Here is a 20,177-nt window from a genome sequence, read left to right as displayed (position 1 = left end):
TTAATGCACTGTCATAGCAATATAATTATGCATGCATGGATTATTTAAGGAGTGTTTTCTTTACGTGGGCTCTACTCAAGCCTATTGGTAAACAATTTGAACCATGACTAGCAATTTGTCAATAGATAGAAACAGATTGACAGAGAATGTTGTTATTGTAGAAATCAGATATGAGTACAACTTTTAGCTTGACTGTGAAACTAGATGGTACAGGCCAGGTCTAGATATGAGCTTGAACTTTATTGCTACAGGTTCTTTATCAGTCTTGAGTGTTGGGTTTCATTTCCTGTTTGTCCATTTCTGCTTTTTGCATTTGGTATTTGGTTTGGGACTATTGATAAGATGAGGAACTAGTGTTACTTGTCTTTGCATTAGAGTGCATTAGGTATATAGGTATTCATGTTTCACAAAGAGTGCATGTAACCGTGAAACATATCATCACAGTGCAAATATGATAAAGAACATTTTCTGTATGCTGAAGGTCTATTGTACATGACATTCATTGTAGATGTTTTTTTGTAATGCAACCAAGAAACAAAGTGTAACCTTTATGTTCAGTAACTACATGTACATGTATGTTTATAAATGAACATTAAAATGCTCAATAGGTTGAAACAAAAGTAATGTTTAGGAGTGCAGGGAATACCTGGTGAAGTTTGGTCAACGCCTGTACATTCCTTTGTACCTGCCAAGTGTACCCTATTTTTAAAGCTGAAAATATAAAATCACATATATTTTGATATTGAACAGTCTGTCTCCCAAGAGGTGTCCCTTATTTAGGTCAATTCTGTTAAATGTGTTCTGTGTGAAATGTTTCATCTGAAATTATTATGTGCTTGTATCCCACCGCTGCCACCAAAATATTAGTCAATGGCTACCAGTCACAATGCACACCATTTAAGTTATTAAAACACACCATTTATTTGGTCGATCTGTCTGTCAAGATATCAGCTGGGATTGGCCGAATTTCGTATATCTCTCGTTTATCATACATAAAAACAATGCCTAGAAGGGGCAGCATAACACAGGCAAAAGGATAACAAATCTTTTTGATATTAATTACCAATGTTTCATTCTGAAATCACTCTGTAATCGCCATACAAGTTGAAACAATTACACTTGTTATCAATTACAATGTACATGTACATGTATGTGTAAAGTCAGTGTAGGCTAGAAACTTTGTCCCTGTGTCCCGCTCACCATGAAGTACCATAATGATTTACATTTTAAAAAGTTTTCATCAATAACCAATACATGGCAATGTACATGTATGAGGAGTCATATAAAGAAAAGAAAAAAAACAGTATTTTTAAACAGCCCTCATTATTGATCAACATTTGAATGTCCCTAAAAGTATTACTGTACCTTCTTTTTTCATTTCCACAACAAGGAAACTGAATACATTCTCATACGTACATGTACATGTTATAAGAATATGCACAATGTACTGTTCTCACTTGCTTAGACAGTGGAGGGTATTATTTGAATGTCAGACAAAAGAATTAGTCATGCATGTGAGAATAAACATAGGTTTCTTGTGGGTCCACCCAAGCAGTATCTGTTTGTTCATTGATTAGCGAGGAGTTGGAGTCACAGTCACAAGTCGGTGGATTCATGATAAAGTGATCAACATGTTGAAATGAGTGGGTTGGTACATACGTACATGTATGTTGTACTTTTGCCTTGTGTGGTCATCATGTGCAGAAGTCTGAAATGCCTGGATTGATAGATTATACTAGTGATAGTCTTGCATGAGGAATTGGAATACAGCCCGCATGTGACAATTTGTAATGTAAAAATTGACCAGTGAGTGTACAATATTGCCATGTTTTCATTCTTTCTCTTGCTAATCCTTAAACTTCTATACATGTACCTGGTAGTATGTATTTGAATGTTTTTTAAATGTTGAATGTAATATAATAACATGTCTCAGTTTGCATAACTATAAAAGTAATGATAGAAAACATGAATTGATCTCATGAATTGTTTCATGCTTATATTCACAACATGTGCAAAATTATGGAGCTTCAAAAAGTATTTGATGCCAAGAGTTGGTGACACGTTCCTCTCTGTTCATTATTTTTGTATCCTGTTGGCCTACATGTTTTACTAGGGGCTCCAGGCTTCAGTTATGTACATGTATGTGTAGGTTGAAAGTGGACGAGGCAGGGGGGGGGGGGGTGAAACCCATCCTCTCCTTATTCTCTTATCCTTTGAAGCTCATCCTCGCTTACCTGATTGGTGCAGCTTTCCTTGTGCAGTATACATGTACATGTATCTGATCTCTCTGATTACCAGTACCTTTTCTTTGACTACCCACAGAAAAAATTACCCCCCCCCCCCACCCTTTGTTTGTCAAACATTTGAAGACTTCTGTGGAGTGTGTCTAATATCACATGGCATACAATATTTACAACATTCACAATTGTTAAACACACTTTGCTTATCTTTTACTTCTGTTATCTGCAGGTCCAGAAACAGCTTTATATCAATATCTACTGTACTGCACAACTAGCCAATCTTACTGAAGACTGTTTTAAGGAAGGAGTGAACTTTGAGGCTTTCTTGAAGAGAAAGTGGGAAAGAACAGCAGATAGAAGGAGGAAGAAAGAAGAGGGCATAACCAGAGGGGTGAGAGAGCAGGGGCGAGGAAATTGCGAAGGTGGCGAAGCAAAAGACAGCCATGAGCGACATGTTGGTGTGTTTTACCTGTTGTATACCAGAACAGCCCCCTCCAGTAAGTATGATTATAATTTTGTAACATTCATCATGTTCGTTATTTATCAAAGTTGGCAGTTTCCCTCTTAAGAGGGGTTACTGACTTTTGCGCAATGATATCCCTCCCTCTCTCCACTTTTTGTCTCGAGTATCCTCTTTAGCCTCTGATACTAAAAAGCGTTTGGAAAGATCAAATGTGGTTTCCAAGAAGAATGATGAAAATCCCCTGTACTAACAAAGTTAATAATGAGGAAGTTCTTACACGAGCTGGAGTGCAAAGGAAAATGATATGTGAGATGTTGATTAGACAGTTGAAGTTCATGGGTCACATTACACGTAAAGAAGGCCTAGAGAATCTTGCTTTGACAGGGAACATTGTGGGAAGAAGGAGTAGGGGAAGAAGGAGGATATTTTGGATGGACAGTCTGCAGAAATTGTTGGAAGAGAGAGGAGTGAAAGAACTGGGAGTGGTACTAACACAGAAGGCTAGGAGCCGAGGGTTGTGGAACAGCATGATCGCCAAAGTCAAACGATATGACACTTACATATTTAAACCAAACTTTCCATGAAATCTTCAGTCTTCCTTTTTCTGTTATGTTATCCGTTTTCTAATGAAAATTGAGTGTATACAAATCATTGATATGGTAGCTTACATTTAATCTAATCAGACTATACCATAACTGACAAGTAAATTCTTTGTAATGACTAATGACCATGCAGATCTAGTGATTATTTCTCATAAAGAGGAAAACGTGAGGTCAGCCAAAATGGTGCTGTAAAAGGATTGTTATCTTTCTGAGCACACATGTATTCCCAATGGAGAGATTGTGCTAGTACACATTTCTTATCATTTGTACACTAGAATAAACTTGACTTGTTTCCTGGTCTGCAAGTAATCTTGTTTTAATCCAAAAATTAAACCAGGGGTAGAGGAGGAATGACCTCGTGATCTAAAAGAGGGTCCTGTTGTTGATGCAGGCAGCTATTCCAGCTAAATGTCTTCAATTGAGCTATGACAAAGTGTATGTACATGATATAGTTGAGGGGTGTTTTTGTTTTTGTATCTGGCTACTTGTTTTCAAAAATGTATGCATATGCTGCTGTTCTTTAAATCTATCCATAACATATCGTTATATACATGTATGTGGTCGGATAGATAGATATATAATGTCTAGGCCTAAAGATGAGTTTAAGATACAATGTAACATGCATGTACAACTTGTGTGAAGAAAAGTCATGTTTCCTGTTTTTCAAAGTAAACATTTTTATTTGAAGCAAATATTAATATCTGATACAGGAAACACTTTGAAATATAATTGTATGATTGCCTTCCTATGAAACTTTCATCGTTGAAAACCTACAAAAACGTTGAATGGCCCAAGATCAACAAATGTTTTTGTTATTTCTTCACACCCAGTTGTCAAGAAACTCTTGTTGCCGTTCTTTCTTTGTGATATCACTGTATGTGCAGCATCTTGCTCTGTGTATTTAGCATATTATTAACAAGGTCTAAAGTCCATTGTGTCATACTGTATGGGAACTTTGATTAATTTATGCTCTGGATAAATAACATTAAAAAAAATGACGTTGTACCCTCTAGGTTATTTTGCTGGCTTCAATATGTTTGTACATTATGATCTTTGCCATTGTGTGCTATCTGCAAAGGGAACCAAGGGCTTATAAAAACAAAAATTGTGTTTTTAACGTGTGGTGTGATATTTTAAGTATTAGCGGTTTGGCTGAAGTTCATGATCACATAATGTGTGGTAAAGAGAAGAGAAGATGAATAGTTTTTTGGGATAAAGAATTCTAATATGATTCATCCCCACCCAAAATATAATCAGTACCGATAATGCAAATTTACTTGTTACTAACTTACCCTTCATTCAGACTACCGGGATTCACTGTAATGCAATATAAGAATTGTGGAGCTATACGTTTAGTTATTACATTTTCCTTAATCTGAACATTATATAACAAAACATTGTGAAACAAAATGACGGATTAACATTTCAAATGATGTGAAAATGTTTGAAATAAGATAGTTCTGTAGAAATGAGCAGTAGTAAGGTCATCCGAGGAGTCCTAATTCCCTTTTATCACAAGGGACCTGCATAGCCTTCTGATCTTACCTCCTACTTCTGCCCCTCCTTCTTCTCCTACCATCGTTGTTAATCTGTATGTACATGTATGATGTACCTACACTTTTCTTGAACAAGATTATTTCCGTTGATCATTCTTAAAGGCTTATATTGATTGGGTTGTCAGTTACATCAAAGGGACCTGGTAACATTGTTCAGATGAGAGAAAAATAGTGCTAAGGTAGTGATTTCAATGCTGGATGTACATGTACAATCAAAGATCATCTGAAAGTTTGAGTGAAAACAAGTTTTATGTAGTTTAGGTCTCAAATGGCCTAGCATTCATTTAGTATTTTGCAAGGACACTGAAGTGACTTGCTGACTCTAATGCCACTCTCAAAAGTGCATACCACTTGAGCCATATCATTTTACTGTCATGTGATTCGACCTGTCCCTAATAAAGGCTAATGACATTTGATGCATACTTTGCATAGAAAATGTACCTGCACAATACACTGTTCCTTTATTAGCTTGTGCATATTATGTACAGGTATATAAAATATTATAATTGCTGTGATACATGTATCAATCTATGTTAAACAACATGAATGATATGGCTTGGTATTTTTTGTTTCTCCGCTTTGCTTTATTTTTTATTTTTTATTTTTTCATTAAAGAGGAATAACTTTACTTCCTTAATTAAGATGAATTCAGAAGTTAGAGGTACTCAGCTTTGTAATGGATAAGACATTGACTCACTTGAATTTGCTGAAGCAGTGCATATGTAGCAAATGTTGATTGCACGAATGTAATCGAGTAATGCCTTTTAATGAGATTAGGTTGAGATTAGGTTGAGTTCTGGTAAAATGAAAAATAATGTTTCAAGGTTTCTCATTCTTTGTACATCAGTTTGGACTTTGGAATAACACCAAAATAGCAAAATCTCCTTTAAAAAAAAGTTCTCTTAAAATGCCCTCATATGTGAAATATGACAAGAAATAGCTGAAACTTTTGGGCCAGCATTTGTGCATAGTCCCATGTACAGTTTGTACCTATTTGATTGTGCAGTGCATGTGATCTTGAGCAAGACTGAGTCAATTTATCTTGAATTATTTTGAATATTTCTAAAACTTAATTCTTAATCTACTCAGTTGTTTCCACCTTCCAGACAAATTTTTCACAATTTACATGTATATATGTAATTTCAAGACCATTATTACACTTTTAATTCTCATAATTTCTCTTTTCACTTCTGTTGTATTCTTTTTTATCTATGTACAGAGGAGGCGAAAGATTGATAGGAGTATGATAGGTCTTCCAACAAATTTCACTCACACTGGCCACATAGGCTCAGGAGACATGGCACCAACCCCAGAGAACAACCATGTAAGTATGCTTTCTACAATCATTGACAAAGACAATATATTAATAAAACTTGATTTTGGGTCAGTGATTATTCATGATCTGAATCTTCAATAGAAATAAAGTCTGAAGGATATAGAACTACCTTGGAGAGAAATGGAATGAAGACATGAAGTGATTATGTAATTTGGGATATAAATATTCAACATAAAAATGGAAAAGGAATGCAATGCATTTAAAGAAATATTGTTGTTTTCTCTATGAACAATTGAGCTAATCATTTTTTTCTTCTTTTTTTTTTCTCTAGTTTGAATCGATAGGTTGATTAAAATGTTCAGAATTATCTTGAATTATAAGATTTAGAATGAGTTCACTGCTATCTAAAGGTACACAAGGATTCGCAATAAAAAGAATTACAAAAATGACCCTTGCCCTACAACCTACATACATGTATAAATAGATGCATGTATTTCCTTATGTCTTCAACAAAAACAAATTAGGACAGAAACAGAGAGTTAATAATATTTTTTTTTCTTCCAAAAGAACCAAAAAGTTATAATGTGAGTTGTACTTGAAGCAGATGGTAGAACTCTTAGCAGCTTGTGGAGGCTACTAAAATTGGCATTTGTCAAACTATTGCATGCCTTCTCCGTGATCCTCGGTATGAAACTAACTTATAGTTTTGATCCTATGAACATCTCAACTATCAAAGTCATTCGATCTTACATGAAAGTGAAATAGCTGTGTACCAGTAACTTGAAACAGGAAGCCCCTGTGAATGTTGCATTTTTCCTTCAGTTTGATGTTCATGTTCTGAATACAAAGATATGTGATACCCTTTATGATGTTAACCCAAAATTCTAGTGAAAACAATTAAGCAGTGGTAAGTAGTTGGCTCATCGTATTTCTTAAAGTTATTATACAAAACAAAACAAATTCATTTTGAAAGCGTCTGTGGTATCAATCCATTATTTATTTTCCTCTTCTTTTCTCACAGTTAAACTCAATCCAAGTACAAATGTCGTCAAAAGGCGGTTATGAACACCTATCGCCTGTAGCTGTTGACAGAAAACTAATAGATGTTAAAAGAACAGGTAATATTACATGGAATTTAAAGGGGGAAGTCCACCCTGACATTCAGTTGGTTATGATAAAAGCAGAAAATGAGAGAAACAGAAGATCCTATTAAAATTCTAAAAAGTTAACAATTTTTCAAAGTTGTACTTGATGAAGCATGAATTGGCAACTCTCTGACATAATATAATGATGTCCTCTCCCATTTTCTCTGTACAATTTTTAAAAATGAATTTCAATTTTCTGATTCATTAATGGGGTTGTGTAAAAACATATTTGGAATTATGAAATCTAGGATGCATGTATGATTGAAAACTCTGTTAAGAAAAAAATTGAAATTCATGAGTTTGTTTAGTGGAGAGCAAATGGGATATATGTGACCTCCCAAGTTACATCACAAAGTTGCCAATTTTTGTTTGTTTGATTGCAACTTAAAAAGTTTTAAAATAACTTTGTTATTTGAATAAAATTTTACTCAAGTTTCACTGATCCATTTCTCTCTTTTTTCTGCTTCTATTAAAACCAACTTAATATCAGGATAGACTTCCCCTTTTAAGACTGCAAATTAATTTAAAAAAATACTCTGAACTGTGAACATGTGATGAACTCGTGTTCTTATACATGACCTGAAACAATTGAACTGAACTGAAGCTTCTCTGCGTAGAGATATTTTTATAAATGAGGTTTGACAGAAAGGTCAAGATGGTAAGTGGTATAGAAAAGTAAGAATCTTCACTGGAGTATGTGGTGAGGTATATAAACTACAAGACCCCATTCTCACTTACAAATAAAGAGTTAAAAGGCCTCTTTCTCACTTGTGGAATAAGAGCACTCTTTACCTGACAGATATTGCCTTAGAGGTGATACTGAGTGATAGATGAAGGCATGGATTTGGCCTAAAAAAAGGTTCTTCGTGGTATATCACTTCAAGTTGGTTAAAAAGATTACATAATTATTTGACAGTTTACTTCTATTAGCTTTGAAAGCTATATCAGGGAACAAAATAGGTTCAGGTTATCTGTTAGGCCAGACAAACATGTTTTGTGTTTTCTAATGTCAATTCATGGTCTGGAATTCTTTTGGAATTCCTTTCTTTTTCATTATTTAAACATTTATTATCCTGAGTGCAATTTAATCAATGAACTGTAAGTTTAGAAACAATTTCATCTGATAAATATGCATGATTCAGCAAATCAGGCATGACCAAAAATATTCATTATACTCTTACATGAATGTGAATAAACAGATGTGCCTGGAAGTGCTCCACCAGAGCAAACTGCTGGAGTATGTAGTGTAGCCTACTAAGAGTGCTTTGACATGTATACAACTTAGAAATAAAACATTAATAAATGAAAGCCTATGAAAATTGCTTGTTGTTAAAAGGCAAACAGGGGTTCCTGTTGTTCTTCTGCATTGCTTTTGATATAAATAGCCTTCTTTTCTTTTTTTCTTTTTTCTCTTTTTATCTGTGAGTGTAAATGTGGTCTAATCTGTTTGTTGTTTATGTAAGAAATCAATAATAGAGGCAGTGATGAATATGGGAGTAGTAAACAATTCAGCTGCAGTAAGCGCTTACAGAGCTCTCAAAAACTGAAAAAGACAATCATAGATAAGAAGTTTTAGATAAGAAAATCTCACTTTCAATTTTACAAATCCCCAAAGAGCTCTCCTCATTGGAAGTCTAATTTTACACTGGATATTTCCTTTCATGAACTACAAGGAAATAAGGTAAACAGAGAGTAAAAGGATAGGCAATTTTATTAATTATTATGACAAGTTTTGTTTCCTTTGCATTTGCCAAATGAAAGAATGGTGTATGTACTATATGTTTATTCTCAATAAAATAAAATAATGAAATAAAATTGGGGTTTACTAACAGTCACCCGGGACATATGGGCATAAAAAATATAGGTTGGGAACTCTAAAATGTCTAAATTGTTATATATATTTAAAGGCTCATGTATAAAGACATCTGGACCCCCTTTCAAACAATTAGGGTGAAGCATGGACTAAGCTTCATCATTTGGTTGAAATTTTCAGTGTAAAAGAAAATATAGTCATGATTAATTGTCTTGAGAAATCAAGGATATGGAGAAGACATGACAACAAACTTTACCAGAAGATTTAAGAATCCATTGGAAATTTAAATATTCAGCTACCAGTACTGTGTTGCTCCAAAGTCCAGGGTTTTCTGAGCTTTTCTCTGTAACATTGCTCTCCCAGGAAATGAGAATAGGGATCTAATATCTCAAGCCTTCATCACAACATATCCTTTTGAGTATCACCAGGAAGTTTGGTAGCATGTCTACTTAGCCAAAAACCCATTCACAATGTAGTCTTTCTTATATAGAGAAAAATTATTTTCTTTCACTCTGACCAGCTCTCGTACAGCTTATTTTCTCCTTTTTTCAAGAACTAAACTATAAACAAAAGAAAAAAACAGATAAGAAATTAATGAAAATTTGAGGCAAGTAATAAGCAGGGAAAGATTTGTTGAAAGTTCAGATCAGTAATATTAATGAAATCTCCCATTGGCAATGCAATCATGATGCATGATGATATACTGTATACAGGAAGAACCCTCCAGTTTGTACATGTACCAGACACATATATTCGCATGCATTTGAAATATCCATATACCCATTTTAATTATGGAGCCGTATTTTTGTCCATGATCCACTACGGACCACATGATTGTGCAAATCTTTCTACAAACAGAAATATCTGTTCCATCACAATTTGGGCATAAAACAAATGGGTTAATTCTGTATGATGTCACTGTCTTTGCCAATGGATAACTTATTATCATGTCATCAGTGACTTTCTTAATTTTGATTTTAACTTTCTCATTCTTTGTCTGATTAACCTAAAACCTCCTTTACCATGTTTCTCCATTTTGTTTCTTCTATCCAAGCTACTTTTTACCCTCTTTTAACAAAGATATATTACACTTTGAGAAAGTAGAAAAATTAGAGACATTTAAACACAAAACAAGTCGCTTGTGGTTGCTAGTCCTACATGTAGTCCTATACAACTCCTACATGCACAGAGATTTGATACTGAATGGAATACATGAAATTTGATTTAAATTTATTAAGCATGCCTTCCCTTGATTGCATTGGGTGTGGTTAGTAACATTAATGACATTTTGTGCATGTGTGTTGACCATGTTCAGAGAGTGAGGAACTTTGACTATAAAGCTAAAATACATCGATCATCACTGCACCACAGACAGTGAGACAGCATGTTAGTTTCCTAATGGCTGATTTCAAAACGCACCATCATACTTAATGTCGGAGGACCCTTCATGATAAAAATACAGGGGGGATTAAAGATTACAAACAATTACCATTTTAGGTTGTAACCTTGTTGCTTTCCCCATGAGTTATTATGAACACAGTGTGAAGTGTAGCAATGCAATAGATCAATCATGTGTATCTACAGGTATTGCTATAAATACTCCTCAGGAAAGGAAATGGCAAATTATCATTATAATTAACATTGATGACATGAGTCTCAACATCATGGGGGTGTATAGTAGTGTAATACATACATGTACATGTAAATTGTGATATAACTATGCATCCCTGTGCAAGTGTGCATGTAAATTGACAATACTCTGAGCATAAAGTTACACCATCTGGTATTCCGCAATGTGGTGGAAATTTATAACATTTCTTGTGAAAATTACAAATCCTTTCTTTGTTCCAAATTTTGGGCTTTTTAAAGACCAGATAAGTGAGAAAAAAATTGGTGTCTTCTGTCATTGTTACTTAATGATTTGGGGGTCTTTATGTGTGTGTTTATTGATTGGCTACATATATTATTTGAATACTGTAGTTAAAAAAAAAAAACATGTGTAGTACTGTAGTGTACTTATATTCATTACCAAGAGACATTCCCTAAAGTTAGGGAGTCTCATGCTCAAATATCTCACTAGTCCTACTACATTGTTTTATTTCTAAACCAGGATCAAACAAAACCAAAACTCCCACAAGATGTGCAATATAAACCTTATTCATTTTAAATCAAATTAAGATTGATTTTCAGTTATTTCGTTGACAAGCTTGGCTCTGCACAAATTATATGGTCACACCTTCATGAATAGTGACCCTGTATCCTTCCTTTCTTGAGGGCTGGTCAGACTTGCCGATAATGTTAAATTCTATGCATACACCGTAAATGTGGTCACGCCTTAACGATATACATCGCTGGATGCAATTATGAGTAGAAGGTGAATTAGATAATAAGTAACCAGGGGTTCTGAAGAGAAACAGGTCTATATTGAGGGAGGACCTTTAGCTTCATTGAGGTCTGACCTAAAAAAACAATTTCCATTGCCTTTTCCACATCATTTTTTCTTTTTCCGGCTTCCATATTTTTTATTTGCCGAATAACTAAATAACAATACCGGTAGTTAACAAGAGGGGAGTGATATATGGGAACGGTATATTGTTATATTGGTGAGGTGTGACCAGCCCCTCACACTCTGTTATCAGGAAAAAACACTACCTCTGACAGAGGAAAGGGGGAGGAAGTTCTTGTTGGAGGTGAAGGATTTTATGTATCATAGGTTTAGCTTACTACATGGTGAATGGCTCATTAGATCCTGTACATTATCGTGTATGTATGCAAGAAATTACACATTACCAGCTAGGCAGTTAGAAATGTTCTTAAAATGCAAACAAAACAGTTTAGAAAACTTGAGAAACATCAGCTAGGGTGGGTCTCATACAGTATAGTAGAGGAATTGTAGTAACCCTTACAGAGTGTTACCCTTACAGAGTGTAGAGTTGAATATATATTACACATATTTTTTTTGGGAAACATTTACATGTTCATTGTTTCTTTTTCTGACTTTCAGATTCATTTCTTTGATGTCTAATATATGTCTGAAACTGTTGATTGTTTAAATTATGCAAGGCTTTACATTAACAAGGGTCTGTTGCACATGTCTCCCACAATTTCATCTTCAGGCCCTCAATTTTAAATTTAAACAGAGGGCCCATGCATACAGACCCAAAACATACAAGTGCTGACCCCTATAACAAAAGAATATTGTGGAGGTTTGGTCGCCTGGATAATGTCGGTGAGTTCTCCTTTTAGCAGTGTACAGCTGAACATATCGTCTTTTTGGAACCGCAAGGGCTGTGTTTAGGTCTATGAGTGAATGCCTATGTGCATGGCTCTAAATGATTGCATGTATGAAATAACGTTATTACTGTCCTAACACTTTGTTTTTTATCTTTCTTTCTTCCAGCAGCAGACACAACCGAAGAGTGAATCAATCTGCGCATCTTAGGACACCTTTATATAATCCTGTACAGTCCGTATCGTGAATGGTCCGACCTGTAGACAGAGACTGAGACTGAGCACTATTTTTTAAAATTCGGGGAAGAGAGAAGAAATTATATATTACAGCAATCAAGATTACAGCAATCTAGATTTTTCTTTAACTTTATTTTCATATTATTGGTGATACTAAGAAATCATGATGAGCATCAGAAATCGAAGTGTGTGTGTAAATAACTAAGAATGAAATGACTTTTATGTATCATTGCGGAATTCTTGGAAGCTTACGCGATACCATATTAATGTGAGAGCATAGGATTGTAGTTCAACACTGTGTGTGGCACTGTGTGTGGCATCATTCAGGAAATCCAAAATGGACTCTACCTAACTGTACCCCTCCAAGCAGCAAGTGAAACTTTTCCAGTGATTAGCTTTATTGGAAAAGCTTTCCCATACAGTTTGTGGTGCAAGTGTGTGCTGTAAGCCCCTATACTATTAGACTTGCTAGCCTTTGCCTGCCCTGAATACACAACATGATCAGGATTGTAAACTCTGTGAGCATCAGTGGCTTTCTAGTTGGATCAAGCTAACCGAGAGGAAAAGAAGCATTGAAACAGGAGCCTCACTTGAATCAAGAATACCAGCAGAATTAACTGAACATATGTAATACCATCATTCTTGTTTCTTTACAAAGAAAATAAAAGAAGAGATTATTAACATAATATATATAGCCATTACAAGAATATGATATTGCCTCACCTAATTCAGAGTCTACCAGACAACGAGTAAATGCTAAGGGAAAATATCAAATTCTTGATTCATTGCTAGAAATGATATGTATCTATATAGCAAGACTGATATTATCATTTGAAGGAAGAAGCGTGTAAATGTGAAAGTAATTAACTATTGATATCTGAATAGTTTGACGTTTATTCTCTGTCATCGTTCTAAAAAGACAATGGTCCATTTTCTGCTAATTCAGTTACACTCAACTCTGGGTTTAATATCACGTTCATCAAAAGGAAAACTTGGACCTTTAGAATAACTTCTTTTGTTGCATCCGTGTTTAGACAGAAACAGAAACACAGCGTCAGATTTGAATTAGTAGAATACTGGCAAATATGCCTTTGATTTTCTTCCATTATGACATTTTGAAATGACGAATACCACAGCTACATGTACACATACTAGAAGCTAGAATAGTGTTGGATTATGTTATCTGCTGTGCATGTAGCTCCTGTGATTGCAATTAATGCTTGATCTGTATGGTTTCCTTGAAGATCTTCCTTCTCTTTGTACATGTACATGTATGTGATGCTTACCAAACACTACAAATGAGTACATTTCACCTTTAACATTTCTTCCTTCTTGTTCTAATGTCAAAGGTCACTCATGTCTATTGTTATTGAATGTCTTTCATTCCCTATTAGTTATGTCAAGTTTTCTTGGTATGAGCTTCTCATGCACACAAATCTGTCTCTTTTACATGAACTTTTGACTCGTACAAAATCATTCAAGGTCTCATTGAAAATTTATACATGTATTAATCTCCCTTTGATTATTTTGAAATTTTGAAAATGTTTGTATAGCGGTATATAAATTGATGCAGACGTAATGTTTTACAAAATATCAGATACTTCCACTTTCATACAAATCTATTTTCATTGTAAAGTGACATTTTATTATGAAAAATAAATAAATATTAAATCAGTTGTAGTTGATCAATAGTGCTTCCAGTGATTTCTATTTCAAATAACTTTTTTTTTCAATATGAAATATGGAAAACCTTTGAAATATATATCTTTTCAATCAGGAAATTAAATTTTATTGTACACATGATAATCAAATCTTGAACCAATTAGGCATGTTTGTGAAATTGAATTTATTTGAATGAGCTAATTTATTGGTTTCACCTTTATCGCGCTTGAATAATACATTGCCACATGGTCGATTTTGATTAGCCAATCTTTGCGGAAAGTGAAAGTAATGCCAACTCATGGCTATGAGATCATATTGCTCTATATTCTTGTAATTGTTTCTGTCGCAATTATTTTGCAATCTTGATGCTTCCTTTGATCAATTTAGTAGAGACTGGTTAACACGGGTTGTTTTTAATTTGAACTCTTGTCATATGCGAGAGAGGAGGACTTTATGTGTACATACTTTGTTCTTTCAAATCATTTATGTTTTTTATGCTGTTTTCTAGAAAATCAAACGCTGAGGTATTGAGTTAATTGAAATAATATGGCTCTCCATTTTTGTGTTATTCACAAATAATTCAGCCTGTGGAATATTATGAGATGCCTTTTGTGAGAAGTGTATTGACATACAAATCCAATACAGTAAGATAAAGAAATTAATTTCTTCAAAAGAACATATCTATAGTTTTGATATCTCAAATCAACTTGATGATTAATTGCTTTTTCTTTGTGTTCATACTCCTTGGTTCTCAGCGGTGAAAGGTTATTTTTAGAATTGCCAGTCACTTAAAAATGGTACAGAAGTCATTACAGCAATGAATTTTTGATATCCTGTTTAGACTACTGGAATATAAACGAAACCCCTTAAAGAACGACGTATAGCAAAAGGGGAGTGGTTGGATAACATTGTATAGAGAAACTAGTTTTGCAAAGGTCAGTTGACATGACAGCTAGCCAATCATCAGTGCACAGTGCTCACTCATAATATGCCCTACCTTGTTACAAAATGTTCGTTTAGTTATACGACGTTCAGACTGCAAGAGAACAACATCCATGTATTGCATAGCTGTACAATTATCTTATTTATAGCCATATGAAGAAATGTACTGGTAGGTAATCTAAATGGGGATTAATCTCTGTATACATGTACATGTATGTCATTGTTTATAAATAATTGCTGATCAACCCCTTCCTGTCCATTTTTTTCAAAGGAAACTGGTCATAGCGGCCAATACTGTGCAAGGAAGTCTGTTCATTCTTGCACATAACAATTTGTTAACTAAAGAACTTGTCACGTTCAAGTCAAGATGTTGGTGGGACTAGTAATGGGAGTCATGGGACTATTTTTGTTATGGCAATCATTCTTGCTTTATATCATCCTATGTCAAAAATAGATTTTTCTCATCATTATTAAAACTTATAATATATTTCAATGACTTATTACAGCCTCCCAGGAATATGGCACAAGACATGTAATCCATCTTTGTCAATGTTTCTATAAAGAAACTGAACAAAACATATTTTTATGATTCTGACTGAAATAATGGTTTGATGCTCAAGTTTGATTGACACCAATTCATTGGTTATGACGACTGATATGTTGTGCCACATTACAGAACTTTAGGAGCCATATCAATTAAAGGATATTTGGGGAGCAGTCGATCAAATCTTTGAAGTAAGCTTAATCATTGAAACCGATGGGTGTCCACTGCACTCCATCACAACCTGCAATCATACTTTGTTCTCCCAGTAAGCACTAACAAAGCTAGAATGAAAACCAGTCTATTTCATTTGGAGATGTGTTCTGCTGAGACTATGTCTTGTTGGTCTGGCTTCATGGAATCTTCTACATGTGAAGAGCATAAAATTAAAAAAATATGTCATTAAAACTTCTCGGGCCGACTAATTTTTCTGTCTATGATTTAGCACCTTCATGATTCCTTACCTCCCTGTAAGATACTGGTTGCCATATTGATGTGCCAGGGATTGTTGTCGTTGGGTCTTATCAGGAAGAAAAGAAGACTTTTTTTTAATTCTAACATCTCATGACAATGATTGTCTATTCATTGCTCATTTCTACTTTTGTATATTTATCTTTTCATATTGTTTTGCTTGGCATTTGTAAATATATAATATATCATTGATGATCTTGGAATCGAATGAAGAGAAATTTTAAAATTTATCTTTAGCACCAGTTGTAATCGTATATATATCTGTAAATGATGTTTAAGTGTACTTACTGCAACCAAGAAACAAAAAGAGATAGGCAAAATATTATATATTATAATTTAGTGTGGAGATATGTGTATAAAGAGTCAGCTTTGATTGATGTATGAATAATTTGCAAGAAAATAATGCATGGGAACAAGAAGGTCATATTGTGTATAGTTTGGCTTTTTGAGAAATGTTTGAAATTGCAATATGCCATTGACATGTACAGTTTGTACATTGTGCCAGATATCCAAACTACATTTACATGTGACCTTCTGCAGTCCATATACAGCACCAGTTGTATGTGTATATTCAATTACTTGTATGATATTTTTGGTGTAGGGTTATGTTGTATTTTCTTTCACATCTTTTGAAGTAGATGGTACATTCTGAATGGAGAATAGCAACCAAGTGACCAATTGATATTTCCAATAGAATCAATAAAATCTAGTTAATAATGTTTTCATAAAATCATTCTCATGAAAATAGTGACTGAAGAATAATGTAATTAAATTAATTTGATGGTTGTGTCTATAACATTGACAAATCATGAGGACCACATTAAAAATGGAATATTTGTTATTAATCCATGAATGTCTCCTTGCCAAGATCATAACAAGTAAACAATGCATCTATTCCAAATTTTACTTTAATTAATAAAAGAAGAAAAGAGCAAAACCTTCTGGATTCTAAATGTGTTTTACTTTGTCTGATTCTTCCTGCAAATTGAATTTCTTTCCAAAGCTTTCAAAATTGATCTTTGTTAAGTCCTCATTTTTGAAAAGTCTTTATGATTGATGACATAAATCCCTTGCATTATTTGTTATGTTTTTAATTTCCATTTAATTCCATTTTCCGAGGCTTGTCATCATGTTAAGATTGCTTTTCTGCATTAGTGTCATACAATTATTATGTAAGTAGATTATTTTGTCCATGTAGGTGTAGGTTTTTGTTGTACTGTCAAAAGGTTCATTTGTTTCTGTACTAAGCTGCTTTTCTTGGTTTTTTGTTTGAATGCAATAATATTTTGAATCAAGTCAATGAACATCTCTCCCCTGTGCAATTATTTAGAATGTAAAAGAGAGTGGAATGTGTCACATAGTATAGATAGTTCTGTATTCATGTTTGAAAACCAATGAATGGTCTTCAGGATGGGTCTGCTGATAGTTGAGTTAAAGACTGAAAGGTTGGTTTTGTCTTTGAGCGAAGGAAATTGATGTAATGGATATTAGTCTGGGAATAAGGGTGGAACAAATGAATGATTGAGACTTGTTTGGTCTGCATTTCTTTGTCCTGTTCCAACCTAGCTCGCAGCAAGATAACTAACAAGTCCTTTAATGCTAATTATAAACAATGATGTCTAAAAATAGTCATTAGACATTATAACATATATATATATATATATATATATATATATATATATTACTTATTATTTTTTATTTTTTGGGGGTAAGTTATTTAGTTATTTATTTTATTTATTCATTCACTTATCAGTTACTTATTTATTTTATTATTATTTATTATTTATCAATTCACTTATTTATACAATATTTGTTTATTATCCATTCATTTATTCATTCAATTTTTTTTTTGTGAAGCCAGTGTGGAAGCATGGCACAATGTACAACTCTGAAGAAATTGGATGGACGTTGGAATCTGAAGAGAATATGATAATATTCTAATTGTAAATGATTGATGTAACTATTCAATCTGGAAGAATTAAGCAATTATGTAATGATGTCACATTCATGTGGCATTCACAATCATATTAAATGACTTTGTTCTTATGATTATAACAGTCATCAAGTCAAGATTGGTCATAACCAATAATTCTGAATTAAGTAAAGACCAAAAATACCCACATCCTCTACCACGTGTTTTGTTTTAAAATGAATAGTCACACTTTGCTATTAAGTACTTCAAAATAAATATATAAGTTAAAAACAGGAAATAATATAAAAAAAGACGTGCAGTTCTGATGATTAATATCCACTGAGTGCAATTATGAGAAATTGCAGAGGTTTCACAATCTGTGATGGGTTTAATGGTCCTTTGTTATATGTAATCTGACTCACAAGTGTCTGGTGAATGGTTAATTTACAATCTATTCCTTGCTTCCTCTTCCCTTTGTGTAATGTTTGCTTCCTTCTCTTGTTTATATGTCATTCAGCCCTGAAACCTTGAATTAAACATGTCACTGATATGAGGTAGCTTGGCTGGTCACCCCCTAGCTTCCACCTCGCCTTAAAACAAAGTAGATTATATGCGCAATAATAATTTTTGGAATTATTATTTTGATGTTCAATGCAAAATTTGAGTTATGTAAGACTGAATAGAAAAGGGTAACTCTTAAAGAGATCTACTATGCTGTTATTCCTTTGGTTTCATAATGCATGTAGGCCTACTAGTCCATTTAATTTATTATTTAGTCTAAATGTTCAATGGTGGGAAACACTTCTGGTTTATTAAAGCTGAAAATGAAAATGAAAAATGAAAGAAGATAGGAGTTGAGAGTAAGTTTATAGACCGTCAAAATTACACAAATAGAAAAATATATCATGGAGAAGAGTTTTGAGAAAGTACATGAATATGCAAAATTTCTGTAGATGTACAAGTAGGAGCTTAGCCCTACCATTGTATATCCGAAAGGAAGTGAGTTGAATTAGCACATCCTTCATGTGCTAAGTGCTGGTTCCATTCAACAGTACACTAGTCATCACAACTCCCCTCAGACCAAATACATTTGCATAATCTGTGCCATATATGGTTGCACTCAAGCACTTTTTCGAAACCATGGGGGTGCTTGGGGTATGCAGAGTCATTTTCTGTTTGCCAATTTGTCAGGGACATCATGGTTTTTGCGGACTAGTGAGGGGAATGGGGGAAGTGGAAAGCAGAGAGCGGTGCCGATTCAAAAGGGAAATGGCAAATTTTGGTGAGGTTTGTATTTCCGTGCTGGATTTGGCATGATATGGAGGGGTCGCGCGACATGTCGTCATGGATAGGAGGTCAATCTGATTATTACCCAGTTGCCATAGGGATTTTTGTCATTCAGGAGAGGAAGTTCTTGACTTCCTCTACTCACTCTCTGTGCACATCTGCACTTAGCAAACCTGATGACACCGAGTAGGAGGATAATGGACCAGTTCAATATATGGTTCAGGGGGGGGGGGGACTTACAGAGCAAATTAGTTGGCCTTGGATGATCTATACCAGAGTATTAAATCATTCTTCTACTAGTATGTATAACTGCCATCATTTATAATGTGGAATTTCATGTTGCTATGGAGGTATTTTGAGTTTCATAACTTTTGTTAAAAACTATACGTTTCCAGCAGGGGTTAAGTCATTCCAATCCAACAATTGTCAAAGGTAAATTTTACTTCAGGACAACATTTGGTAGACCACTATTAACTGTAAAACACAGATACACTGCAAGAAATATGAAGAACGTGAAATGAATTTTCATAATTACCGTTATATTTACAGGCCAACTATTAGAGATCATACGCCCCAAATCATTTTCACTTTACATGCAACCCTGCTAGCCCGAAAAACAATGCAATTCTGTCAACATTTTCTTTGAGACCCTTTCCTTTATACCTTACTCATACTGCAAACTATGAAGCTGTAACCTTCTCATCTCATCTCTCTCTCTCTGCATATATTCTCTAGTCTCATTCTCATCTAATTCCCTCATCATTTCATTCTGACAGAGTAAAAAAAGAGATTAAAATTA

The 20,177-nt window shown here is 34.1% G+C and overlaps 1 protein-coding gene across 1 annotated transcript; it reads left to right on the top strand.

Moving 5' to 3' along the window:
• The first annotated feature begins 2,469 nt into the window (after positions 1–2,469).
• On the top strand, positions 2,470–17,483 carry LOC594046 (CDC42 small effector protein 2). Its single transcript, XM_030973069.1, has 4 exons — positions 2,470–2,737; positions 6,081–6,185; positions 7,159–7,255; positions 12,496–17,483. The coding sequence occupies exons 1-4, from the start codon at positions 2,684–2,686 to the stop codon at positions 12,516–12,518; spliced, it is 279 nt and encodes a 92-aa protein (XP_030828929.1). The 5' UTR covers positions 2,470–2,683; the 3' UTR covers positions 12,519–17,483.
• The last annotated feature ends 2,694 nt before the right edge of the window (positions 17,484–20,177 follow it).

Source organism: Strongylocentrotus purpuratus, unplaced genomic scaffold (genome assembly GCF_000002235.5).
Source record: "Strongylocentrotus purpuratus isolate Spur 01 unplaced genomic scaffold, Spur_5.0 spur5_scaffold_6, whole genome shotgun sequence".
NCBI lineage: Eukaryota > Metazoa > Echinodermata > Echinoidea > Camarodonta > Strongylocentrotidae > Strongylocentrotus > Strongylocentrotus purpuratus.
Note: the sequence above shows the minus strand (reverse complement) of the source record. Positions and strands in the feature narration are given on the sequence as shown.

Excerpts from the sequence above, each read along its gene's own strand:
- LOC594046 (XM_030973069.1), top strand. The coding sequence starts at position 2,684 with ATGAGCGACATGTTGGTGTGTTTTACCTGTTGTATACCAGAACAGCCC. Across the intron at positions 2,738-6,080 it reads TACCAGAACAGCCCCCTCCA|AGGAGGCGAAAGATTGATAG; the intron begins GTAAGTATGATT and ends ATCTATGTACAG. Across the intron at positions 7,256-12,495 it reads AATAGATGTTAAAAGAACAG|CAGCAGACACAACCGAAGAG; the intron begins GTAATATTACAT and ends TCTTTCTTCCAG.